General features: G+C 42.4%; 1 protein-coding gene across 47 annotated transcripts in view; it reads left to right on the top strand.

Annotated features, from left to right (window-relative positions):
• The first annotated feature begins 257 nt into the window (after positions 1 to 257).
• Positions 258 to 12,560, top strand: part of LOC129783139 (CUGBP Elav-like family member 4) — a 773,173-nt gene continuing 760,870 nt past the window's right edge. For 46 of the 47 annotated variants that reach the window (XM_055792935.1, XM_055792915.1, XM_055792924.1 and 43 more), the window contains exon 1: positions 341 to 698. In XM_055792935.1, the coding sequence (XP_055648910.1) occupies positions 419 to 698 (280 nt within the window). In that variant the 5' untranslated portion in view covers positions 341 to 418. Of the gene's footprint in view, positions 699 to 12,560 lie in introns of all 47 variants that reach the window. The other variant, XM_055792940.1, reaches the window with a different exon arrangement.

The raw sequence follows: 12,560 nt of genomic DNA, 5'->3' as shown, positions 1-12,560 counted from the left end.
CCATTGAGCTCCTACCGGGCAGACAGACAGGGGGTTGGTTGGATGGGAGGAGGGGGTTTAGCCAGAGTAGAGGCAAAAGCAATACTCCATCCCCAGCTTCCCTTCCCCGCACACACACACATCCACACACTCACACCCCACCCCCTAGTCTGGCTGGGAATTTGAATCGATCCAGCCTGTTTAAACGAAAAGGACACAGATCTTCAGTGTAAAAAAAAAAAATCAGATCAGACCCAGAGAGAGAGAGAGAGACACAGAGAGGGAGGAGTGTGTGTGTGAGTGTGTGTGTGAGTGTGTGTGTGTGTGTGTGTGTAAAAGAGGGAGAAGGAGCGAAAGCGAGGGAGAGAGGGAGAGAGAGAGGGAGAGTGGGAGGGAGAGAAAAGAAAAGAGGGGGAAAAAAGGAAAGAAGATTTTCTCTATGTATATAAAGATGGCCACTTTAGCAAATGGACAACCAGACAATACCAGCCTGAGCAGCAATCACAGCAACCCCAGCAACAACGGGCATATGAACGGATTAAACCATAGTCCCGGAAACCCATCCACCATCCCAATGAAGGACCACGATGCCATTAAGCTCTTTATTGGGCAGATCCCCCGCAACCTGGACGAGAAAGACCTCAAACCGCTCTTCGAGGAGTTCGGGAAGATCTATGAACTGACAGTGCTGAAGGACAGGTTCACTGGCATGCACAAAGGTGAGTTACCTCCTGAACTTTCCCGGGAGAGATGGGGAGAGGAAGGCAGGTTTCCTTTCTTTCCCTGGCTCTCTCTTTCTCTCTTTCAATTTCATTTCATTTTATTTCATTTTTGGTTGGCCCGGAGGGCAGAGGCAGCAGGCTGGGGGGGATGGGGGGGCAGGGAAAGAAATAATAGACCCTCCTGGAAAGAGAAGAGGGAGATACGGGGAAAGGAGTCAGCTTTTTTGGTTTATTAGTATATTTTATTTCTTTCCCCCCTTTCTGGGAGGTGAGATGCAGCTACTTGCGAGCGCCGGGGCGCCCGGGCGAGCGCCGGGCGGGCGGCGGGGCTGGCGGGCAGCTGTCCGCACGCCGTGGTGCTGAAACGGAGCGGGTGCCGTATTTACCTTCGGGAGCCGCGCATTGCCCACCCAGGGGTGTGTGCCCGTGTGCCTTGCCCGCCTGCCTGCGCGGGGCTGGGAAGCCCCGATTTTACAACTGTTGTGTATGTGGCACCGGCGCCTTTTCTTTTTCTTTCTTCCCCTTTCCCCCCATGTTTTTTTCCCTAAATTTTAATTTTTACTGCTTTTCCAATTATTGTTTGTAGTCTGCTCCAGTGCCAGAGGTGGAGGAGAGTGAGTTGCTCCGGGGTGGGTATTTAATTTAGAATTTGTTCAGCGTGGGAACAGGGTTAGAAACAACAATAAAAAAGGCTATCTCAAACAGGGCGGGGATGCGTGTACAAAATCACGGTGTGTGTTTGTGTGTGTGTTGGAGAGGGTGAGCTGGGAGGGACAGGTGGTAGTTTAGTTCCAGAGGGGAGAAATCCCCGAGCAAGTATATTCCAAGCACTACTTTAAGGTGTCCAAAGTCCATCCCGGGAACTGTTTAGGTTTTCTTTAAAGGCAGTGGAGGCATACTCCCCATGCGATGCCTCACTCACTCCATCTCTGCCCACTTCTTTCCCTGCTTAGCTTAGGCTCTCTGGAGGTGCATTTCAGATTAGATAATGCTACGTTTTGGGGGTGGGGGGGGGTGCGTGTAGTGGGGGAGAGATGCTTGGATCCCCTGGTAGGAAAGTAGGACTCGCAGGGAGGAAGTTAATGATAATTTGCATGGTAGCCCTGCTTTGGAGCAAGAGAGGCCCAGGAGCAAAGTGAGCCACTTTATTAACTCAGGTTCTGTCTAATGTGTGTGTGTGTTCATTTCATTGGATATGTAGTTATTAAAAAAAGAAAAGAACAGATCAGAAGTGACTGGGGTGTGACTCCATTTTTAGTGCAGGAGAAAGGGTTTTGCAGGGAGCCACGGGAGGAGTGGAAGTTGCATCTGTTACAGGAGAGGTTTAGTAGCAGTGTCTACTCCAGCCTGGTAGACTCCTGGCAGGGAGAGTCATGGATAACAGCATTACTGGCTTCCCAGCTTTCCAGATGCCTTGCCAAGTTGTAAATCTTGAACTTAACAGCATGTTTAGTTCTCTTCGCCCTTCCCACTCACTCCCCTACTCTCTTCCACCCTCAGGAAATGCGACTCAAAATGTACCCTGACAGCGCAAAGTACTGGTTTCGTACAGGCTAGAGAAAAAATTCAGGGCTAGGGGACCAGGGAGTCAGTCCAAGTTATAGGATATTTCTTTCTTGCCGGTTGCTCCAAACACCCCTCTCATATTTATGATGATCAGTGTAACCCTTTCAAACATTGCTTTCTTTTCTGACTAGCTCCCTAGAAGCCACATCAAGGTCCAATGGGCATCATTTAAACATGAAATCCATACTATAATAATTATTAATAATAACAATAAAAATAGTAGTAAGAAGCACAGGGAAGGAAAGGCCCTGGGAGGTTTCGTCTAATAGATGAAGCATAGTGAGAGCAGCCACTGAGATCATGTGTGCACGCATGTGTTTGCAAAAATTATCTAAGGTTTCTGTAAAATAAAAATAACAACAGTAAAATCCACACTGAAGACAAACACTTCACATAGTGTAGAGGAAATCTTCGAGCTAACACCTCGATAAAGGATTTTTCTGGTGGGGGGTGGTTATTTTAATTTGTTGATGAGATTTTATTCTTTCATTATGTTCTTCTTAAACCTGTAATTAATCAATCTATGTGGTAACTTTAATTTCTGTTTCATAGATGTGAATTCTTTCTCTTTCAGTTCAGTTTTGCTTTTACTGTATGCCTGTATTCACAGAGACAAACTCAGGAAGCGGGGGAGGGAGGGAGAGGAAAGAGAGAGAGGGCTCATTTATCTTGCTTGGATGTGTTTAACACATATTCCTGAATTAAGCAAGATACTAACTTCATTTCCCTTCATTTAATTTCTGTTCTAAAGCTGCAACCTAGGAAAAAAGCCAGGTGGGAAATCTTGTCACCTCATCAAACCAAATTGCATGAGTTCATCTTGAAAGAAACAGTCATATTTAACCTCCTAGAAGTTTTGGACTTTGGAAGGAAAAATGGTTATTGTTATTTCGCAGGCTAGGGTTTGAGTGAAGCTTCAATAAACATTCAGTTAGGATGATATATTTGTATATGTGTATAAGTGTATAGATTTGTGTATCTGTATACATACAGAAAAAAGAGGTGTATACACATTCATGCATATAGTCTTTGGGAAATGGAAATTTAGTTGAAAAGAAGCACAACGCAATATAGGTGCTGGATAAACTCCTCCATAATTGAAACATAAAGCTTGCCTGGCTGAAAGCAACACATACAGCATTTAGTATGGTAGTAAACCAAACGAGTTTTAGGGAGGTAAATGCACAAATAAACTGGAATAAAACAGAGGAGGCTTTATGTCTAAGGTCTAAAGAACAACCCTTTAAAACAATCAAAATGCAATTGGATAACTTGATGGAAGAGAGAAGAAAAAAGCAACTCCCTGTACATTACAATCTCCCGTACAGATGAGTGTGTATGTGTTTTGATAATGTCAAACAGATAGCCCAGATTGCTTCATAAATTAGAATGCTATATTTTAACTCTTTTTTTCAGGGGTCTGGACATGGATTCTGGTTTCTAAAAGCAGCTGCAGCCAGTTATGATGCTGTTGTTATGGTTGTGTCAGCATTTCCAATACAAACTCCAGTTTTCTGGGATGTCTTGCTTGGCTGTTAAGTTTTGCACTGAAAGCTGTTCTTCAGCTAGCCCCACTACCACATCAACTAATTATCCTTACAAGAATAGATTTGTTTTAAAGTTACGTAACATGGAGGAAAGAAAGAAATTAAAGTTTGCGTTTCTAGAGCTTTTGTTTCTTCTCTTGCCTTTCTCCAGGTTAGACTTATATTTTCCTACATATTTATGGATTACAATTGGTTTTGTCCTTCAATATCTACGTATACGGGTGTCTCTGTGCATTTTAGTGAAGGAAAAAAAGGTACTTATTTTCTTTTACTTAAAAAAAAATAGTGACAACAACCAAATTTCATAGTATTTACTTGGCCAAACCATTGTTTTAATTAAAGCGAGAATCAGGAACTTACTCATTTCTGAAGCATAACAGAAACAAGAGGACAATTTGGTTTGGTTTTATTTCCCCCCCCCCCCCCCCCCCCGTATTCAGCCAGAAGAGAGTGGCATCAGCACTGAAGTAGGGGGGGAAATTGAGGATACTTGTCACCTTGGATGAAAAGCGTGGTTCATCTGGTCCTGTATCCTGCATCAGCCACTGACCAGTGCCACGGACAGGGCTTTCTTTAGTAGAGGATTCAAGTTGCATACTATAATAAAAGCCAGGTAGCTGATGGAATAGTTTTTTGAAGGAAGTTGTCAGAGGGTATCTGGAAATTTTACAAGGGTAAGGAGTGAGTGAGATTGCAGAAAGTGTCTTGTGCTCAATGGAAAAGTGGATTGTACCCATCAGGGAGAGCGGGCGGAGGACAGACTCTCTATGCATGGTGGTCAAGAGCAAGGGGCAGAAGGGGCTGGATGGTCAAGGAGGGCCTCCCCTAGCCTTAAGAGCTGGAAATACACGTCCACATTTTTCCACAAGATGTCAGGGTGTTTTTTATCATGCGTACCCTGTGTGCATGCATTCCAGCTACACTGACCTGACAGACCATAATGACACTAAAGGAGCTGTTACTGTCCCTCCATCAATCAAATGTGAATCCAGGCAGGTTTATGCAACAGTCAGTAATGGTTCCAAAGGAGAAAAAGTAGAGGAGATGATCTAGGCTGTTGGGCCACTTACCTGCATTTAAAATAGAGAAAAAGCATCAGATGCACAAAGACTCATGTAGGTATTGACTATAGCCTTAAAATAATATTCCATAATAGCAGGAGGCTGCGGAGCTCACCATGACCTGTGCATTAAGTGCTGTCTGATTTCTGCCCTGTAACGGTTTGTGCTAAGTGGGAGAGGTGTTAAGTGACCTAAATTGAATCCCAGCCTTAACAGAGAGGCTGGTGTTCCATTAATCCCGGCATCATCTTTACTTAGGGAGCGAAGGCCCGTTGCCTGCTTGCTGGGCAGAAGTCAGTGAGATTTTTGCCATTGTTTCGGTGAATTCACTTTTGGAAATCCTGGTGCAGGCTTGCACTTACTCTGTGTTTCACATTCCCTTTAAAATTCCGGATTGTGAATTTACATAGCAAACCACAACACCTGCAATTAATGTTACCAGCTTCTGCGCTTACTGGTTTGCTCCTTAACTTAGCTTTCCTTCTGTAAGTGAAACTAAAACTAAACCAAAGCTGAGGAACTGACAAAAGCCTGAATTCTGCCACATTTCTCACTCACTTAACTGCTCCACTGATGCCCATATGACTGTCTCCGGGGTTTGTCATGGCGGACTGACCCTTATGTATTAAAATCTGCAGTGGAAAAAGGGAAAAATAATAACCATGGTGAGCTAAAGTTATGGCTATGGCTGTTCTTCCACTGCGACTTCACTGACTGAGCCGGGGTATACACTGTAGGGGCCTCTCTCTCCCTGTGCCTCCTTGAGATGCATCATTGCATTTTGGGGATCGCAGGAGCTATCGAATCACTTTGTGCTGCATCGCTTAGTGTGGGCTGGAGTCAGGATGTCACCACAGATATTGCATTTGTTTGCTTTTGTCACCATGAGCCACAGCATGAATGCGCACACAGGTTATATCCAACTGACATCCCCTTGAAGGAATAGAAGGCTTATTGTCGCTCCTTAAAATAAAGATGGATGAGAGCGTTAAACCTCTCAATAAAGTGCCTGATCATATGTAGTAGATAAAAATAAATCATATATGGCCATCCATTCCATGTAAATGAATGGCAAGAGATATAGATATAGACATTGTGTTAAGTTTGTCAAGCAAAAGCAACCAAAAATATTGATCAAGGCAAGGGGGAAAAATTGATAATGAACCAGACTCCAAGAAGACTTTAATGGACAGTGACTTCTGTGAACCAGCTTTGGACGGTATATATAAACTGACCACGATGTGACTTTATTGCAATGCACTCTAATTAATTGTCACCTTTTTTAAGACTGGCTACAGATCAAAAGTTTAAAGATACTTAACAGGTTCTTAGTAACAAACCTTTCAAATGCACTAGAAATATCCAACAACTCAGCCAATGAGGCATGCAGATTTTGATCTACCTCACCCTTATCTGTTTATTTCTCCCTCCTTTGTTGAACACGGACAATCATTCTTTAACATTAACTATTTCATAGATGGATTTGTCGGCAATGTTGATGCCTCCAGGGATATACAATTGCCGGCAACAGGCACCTTCACTGTTAGGTGTCTCAAAGTATTTTGCCGCCAGAAAGTTGCTTACAGTTTGATACACCAAGGTGCAGTACAGACTCAGTTTGTAATACAGGCTTTTTTTTCCCCTTTGTGTGGTTGAGGTCTATAATTTCCTTATTTCAGTCTGGAAAACATAAAAAGACATCGCTTGCGTGAAAGGTGAACTGAGAATGAACATTTATGTGAGAAGTGCATATGCAGAGAGACAGAAGTGTGCCTGCCATGTTTGTATATCACACACACACACACACATAACCATTTATTACATGTGGTACTAACAAAAACATGCATTCAGTACAGACAGGCTGATACAGGTCTCTAAATAATTCCTTTCTAAAAGACAGTACAGAGATCACACTCTTGCATGAAAGTAGCAGGTGACTTAACAGGCTATTCCTGGAATTATATGCAGAGTTTAACATGATACATAGCTGTTTGTTCATTATACTAATTTAATGATACAGTCACACTTAATTAATCCATCTCTGGTTTATTTGTACATTGTCTCTGAGTCTCCAAAAAATTCCAGAGGCAACCCAGCTGACTTCCCAGTGCGCTGGGGCAGATAACACTGGACATGAAGTTTCTTCAAACAGAATAAAAATGGAGCTTTGCAGACAGAGTTGGTCTGATGAGATCTGACTGCATATTCGGCCTGTTTTCAATTCAAATGCCTGTGTATATAATACACAGAGATTGTGTATGAACACATGTATCGCAAGGGCAGACTTACATTTGCACATAGTTCCTCTCCTTTTCAGTCCCTAAGGATAGATTCGCATCACATAATATGCATCACTCACTGCAAACGCACACAAATATCTTTGTTGGATTCGGTAGCTTCTTGCAGACAGATGTATAAAGCAGCATCAGCCTAATATTATCCCTATAAAACAGTGCTTCTTTCCTAGGATTCAGAGGGAAGAAGGCTGTCGGAAGATCAAAAGATATATCACAGTGTGCTTGTAGAAATCCCCTGATTATGTTTCCTTTCTATAATGCTCTAATTCACTGTTTGATCAATTGCAAAAGGGCCAACACTTTAGGAGGAAAAAAAAAAAAAAAGCATGAGGTTACTAGATGCTTGAGGATGAGTGAAAATAACACCTAAAATTATATGTAGCAATACAGTAATGAGCTTATCAATACTTCTTTAAGGAATCTGACAGCCCTATAGGAGAGATTCAGTTCGGTGAGCAAAGGTCACAATATAGATATTGCTTATTAAGACTATCGATAGCCTGGTTGACCAATCTAACCAGAGACTGTATAATGTACCTGCTGTTAACAGGCAGGGAGGAGAACTATGAAGAATTTACAGAATTGCCCACATGTGATATTAATATCATTGATTGATTCTAATAATATAATAAGGTAAAGATGTGCTTCTTTGAAATGGTGCAGGAGAGAGGAGAGGAAGGGAGAGGGAGATACCTCTGCTAAGCAGATTGAAGTAGGTGGCTTTCACCTCTTTGAAAACCAACCCAGAGAAAACTCAGTTTTCTTGCCTCTTATAGGCAAGATGCTGTTTCTTGACCATTATTTCAACTGACCCAGATGGAAATGAAACACCTCTTTCTCTAGGATCGGGTCTTTGCCTGGCAGCTGCAGAGAAGCCAGGGGCCTGAGAAACCCGATGCAGCTAGGACTGTTTTGGTCAACCAGTTCAGCCCCCATCAGAACAGGATTAATCCCAGAGAGCTTTTTTTCTACACAGCAATGCAATGCAAGTGCTTGATTTAATTTATTTTTTCACACCCTTAGCAGCATTTAAGAAATGGAGGGGAAAAGAGGGTGGAAGTAATGTATATTCTGTGACATGTGTAATCTATAATTAACGGGAAAAGACTTTGCAGAGCAACTACAGACCTGCTCCAAAGCCTGTTGAAGTCTTCAGGAAAACTCCACCTTGGCCGCAACAGTGTTTGGATTGGGCCCTAGGTTACGGACAGTTCTGCAAGAAACAGTTGAGGCAGGAATGACCGATAATATGAAATGTGACTGCCTTTAGGTTCTTACTCATCTAAATCCAGATACACAGACCTGCTTCCTTCTGAATTTCCTAACTACTCCGTCTTCAGCAATAGGCTGCTTTATCTAGGTATGCTAGTTCACTTCTGCTATACGGTTTGGCATGAAGTGTCTCATTCCAGTTTTTGTATGGTAGTTTCAAGATGGTTTGCATTTCATTACGCCTTTTTTTTGGTCAGTTTACAGGGCAATTATTTTTATTTTGTAAGTATTTAATTGCTATTTAAAGTGATTTATTTGATTGCATTCCATCTTCAATAATACATGGATGAGGATGCAATTTTTCACCCTCTTTTATAAAGATATATTGTTATTCAGTTATGCTATTCTGTGGGGTTTGTTCTGGATTGTGCATTTGGAGGGAGTCTGGTAATTCTTTTTCTTTGTTTTCCTTCTTCCTATCTTTTAGGGTTTTTTTATTATGGATTTTTTTTTCTTTTAAGAAAAAGAAATCTCATTCAAGATACTGGCAATAAAGGAGGAAGGTAGGAGTGGAAGTGAGGAATGAGCGAGACAACTAACAAAAATCTTTTGGCAAAATCTTTTAAACCGTACCATTGCTGCATGTTTATTTGCAAGAGTCCGGATTCAGCCAATTTTGATACCAAAGAAAAGAGATCTTACAAATAATTTAACTCCAAGTTTAGTCATTGACAGAGAAGCCGGGGAGGGGGTGAAGGCAAGCCAATTCGTAGAAACACTGGAAGGAAATGAAGGTAAAGATCTTGCAGGACATAAGGGTGATAGAGTGGCACTAGGTTTTACATTCTGTTATGGGCTAGTGTAAGTTAACATCCAATTAAACAAACAAATAAATAAACAAGAAAAGCAAGCGTTGTCATTCCTTCTGGATTATTTGCTGGTAGCTAATACACCTCAGAGCTGCCCCTCTTAAACTGCTGCCTGCGCCTGCAGCTTCATTCAAAGGAAGGGTGTTATCTGGTAGGTGAGGGCGGGTGGTGAGGACGCCTGGGTTCTAATCACAGTGTGAATAATTACTCACCAACACTCTCTGATGGAGTCACTTAAACTCGGTGCCTTCAGGCCTGATCTGAAACCTGCTGAATGAATGGAAAGATTCCCATTGGCTCCAGTGAGCTATTGAACTTTCATTTGCTCATCTGCAGTATGAGGCCAGTTGGATATTTTTTTTAATTTAATTTTAGGGGTTTTTATTTTTCATAGGAAGGAAAAGTTAATGGCACAAATTTGACATTTCTTTTTTCTCAGTAAAGGTTTTGGTGCATCTCTGATGACAAGTGTGTTACATCAGAGCCCCTTTCAGTGCAGATCAGGAAAACATGCTTTCAAAAAAACACGCTGTGGGGAGGTAGAAAATTAAATTTGCTCATTTCACTTGTAAATACATATTTGTCCCTGCTTTGCTTAGAAAGGGTCAATAGCAATTTTGCCAGTTTTCTTTGTGTGAGTAGGGTTCAGCCTTTTTAATTTCTGTGTCTACAGGAATATCATCATTCACTGATTCAGGATCTTGATTTTTTTTTTTCTTCTTTTAGTGAATCACATACATACTTTTCATTGTTATGGTAACTGAGGGAGCTGCAAAGCTCAAGGATTTGATGAAGGGCTGCATCCCACCTTTCTTCTCTAAGGGCCTGATCCAAACCTATCATTTGCAGTACGATTTGAATCAAGCCAAAGGTATCTGCCTTGACCGGGTCAGTGAAAAGAGCAAGTTCTTTCTAGACAAGTGTACTCCTGCCCTCAGTATGGGCAAATGGAATTGGTAGTCGTTGTCCATTTGCTGAGGACCAACCCAACACTCTCTGAAGTCAATAGTTAGACTGTGACCCAGCCTCACAAACAACAGACAGACACCATGTGAATCCTTAAGCAGGGATGTGAACATCCAACTGGCATAGCAAGGTGCTCCAGAAGGGAGTTTTCACTACTGCTACCCAAGAAGTAGCTTATTGTGGGGAACAAACAAGATTCCAGTGACCTCAAGTATCCAGCCACAACAAAATTAATTTACAAACCTTTTCATTTAAAACCAGGGTTTCAGGTGGTCTCCTACAGTGAAGATCTGACAAGCAAATGAATCCAGCTCCCTGGGGGTTTTTGTGTGTTACCTTGTTGCAGTTTTAGTTAGTACATCAATACCAATGTATGTGGGTTTTGGTTGTTTTTTGGGGTATTTTTGTGTGTTTCCATCCCATCTGTGCTTATGTCTTTTATGAAATAAATGGAAGAGCTGGAGTGTGCATGTGTGTATGTGTGTATAGTCGATTATCTAACCCCTAGTCTATCTGAAATCATCACAGTGCACTCAAGTCAATGATATTCTGTCAAAGGTGGAGAGGAAGCGTGCGTGCAGTGTGAGTGTGTGAATGTGATGCTGTTTGATTGCCTGAAATCCAACTAAGTCTCAGTTTCAAAGGCCTAGGGGCAGCAGGGAAAGTATTTGTTTGTTTAATTATTTAGATATATTTACTCAGCTTTACTGACAGTGTTTGCAGATGGGGAAAAAATAAATGAAGAAATAATGTTGGGTTCTTGTTCGGAGGGGAACGTGTGTTGTATTAGCCTCAATCTGTTCTCCTATATAATGGCTGCTTTGTGCTGTTAAATGATCATTTGTTACTGACTGGCTCACTGAAAAAGGCCAGACATGTACTGGTAGAATTAGATTTTATGAGTTTATTCATAAAAGGAGTTGCACAATAGGTGTGTCACTCCCCTGTCTTCTCCCCTACACCGATCCAGGGACAGGACTCCTGGCAGCAGCTTCTTAGTTTAAAAACAAATAGCCGAGCCACCAGCGCACCCAGTGACCCTGCTCTGTGCTACCTGGCAAAAGGCATTGGTCTGACTGCCAGGCGAGCAGCTCGCTCCCCAGGTTCAGCTCTCCATCCCTGGCCCCTGCATTTAATTTCCATGTGCTGCACCTGGGCTCTCACTGGCTGGGTTTGCATCCAAGACCAGCTCCTCATCACCTCTTCCCAGGCTTCCTCCCTGGGTGGCAGGTGCAGGCATGGGTGCAAGGACCACAAGCTCAGATCTGTGCCCAGCATCAGGTCCCTTCCCTGGCCACCGCTCCAGGCTCGATGCCCATTTCCCACAATGTCCTTCTCAGCCTACCTGTGCTCATGCGTCGTTTATTTTCCATAGCCAACCTCTGCCACTACAGACCTGTTTCCCTGGCTCTCGCCATCACTGTTCACACTCCTCTTCCCTCGGTTCATCTCTGCACCGACATTTTGCCCTTGTGCTGTCGCTGGCTGTCACCCCTGTAGAGAGCACTTCACTGGTTCATGTTGCAAGTCACCACTCTGATTCTCTCAGACTACATTAACTATCTCTCCTCTCTGTTCTCCACTCTTTCCTGAACAGGGTTTGGGGAAAGAGAGCCATACTGACTATTTTCCAAAAGAAAAAAGCTGTGGGTAGTAGCGGAAAGACCCACACCCGCAAAGTGTACACACACACAGAGATACACAAGCGTGTATTTCTGTACATCAGCTACTGAGGGAGTAGACAGAAAAGGTGGGTCTTTTTTCTTTTGAGGTTCAAAGCTTATTGTCCGCTGTCAAAGATTAAAAGTATAAAACAGTGCAGTAAATCTATAATTTCACCAAGGCAATTGCACTTTTTTAAAAAAAACTTTTCTTGTTTTGTTAAATCAGTAGCAGATTTCTCACACCTGAACAAAAATTCTGCATACATTTTCTTTTGAATTCTTAAAATTGTGATCTTATTCTTAACTATTCCTGGCAGTCTCCTCTGGGACTACAGTTCAGCTTCTTGCAAAAATATTTTTCCCTGCTGTTTTGAAATGTAACTACCCCTCAGCTCCAGGACCCTTCTCTAGCAACCCCAATTAAAGCAAGAAGGCAAAATAAGCCTTTGATGTAGTGCTGCATCAGAGTCTTCTTCATTCAGAGGTAGGTAGGAAGGGATTAGGAGCCTATTTGTAGCCCAGCCCTCTTACTAACCTTTTCTGTCATGCCAGATCCCATTCCTAGACCTTGCTCTTCCTCAATTTGCTATGTGTAAAGAGGAATTTATGATATCCAGCTTTGCAAAGAGCTTTGTGTGTATTTAAGGTAGAAGATGTGCTGTAGCTTTAGTGGTGAT

Source organism: Falco peregrinus, chromosome W (genome assembly GCF_023634155.1).
Source record: "Falco peregrinus isolate bFalPer1 chromosome W, bFalPer1.pri, whole genome shotgun sequence".
Lineage (NCBI taxonomy): Eukaryota > Metazoa > Chordata > Aves > Falconiformes > Falconidae > Falco > Falco peregrinus.
This window is presented reverse-complemented; position numbering and strand designations above follow the sequence as displayed.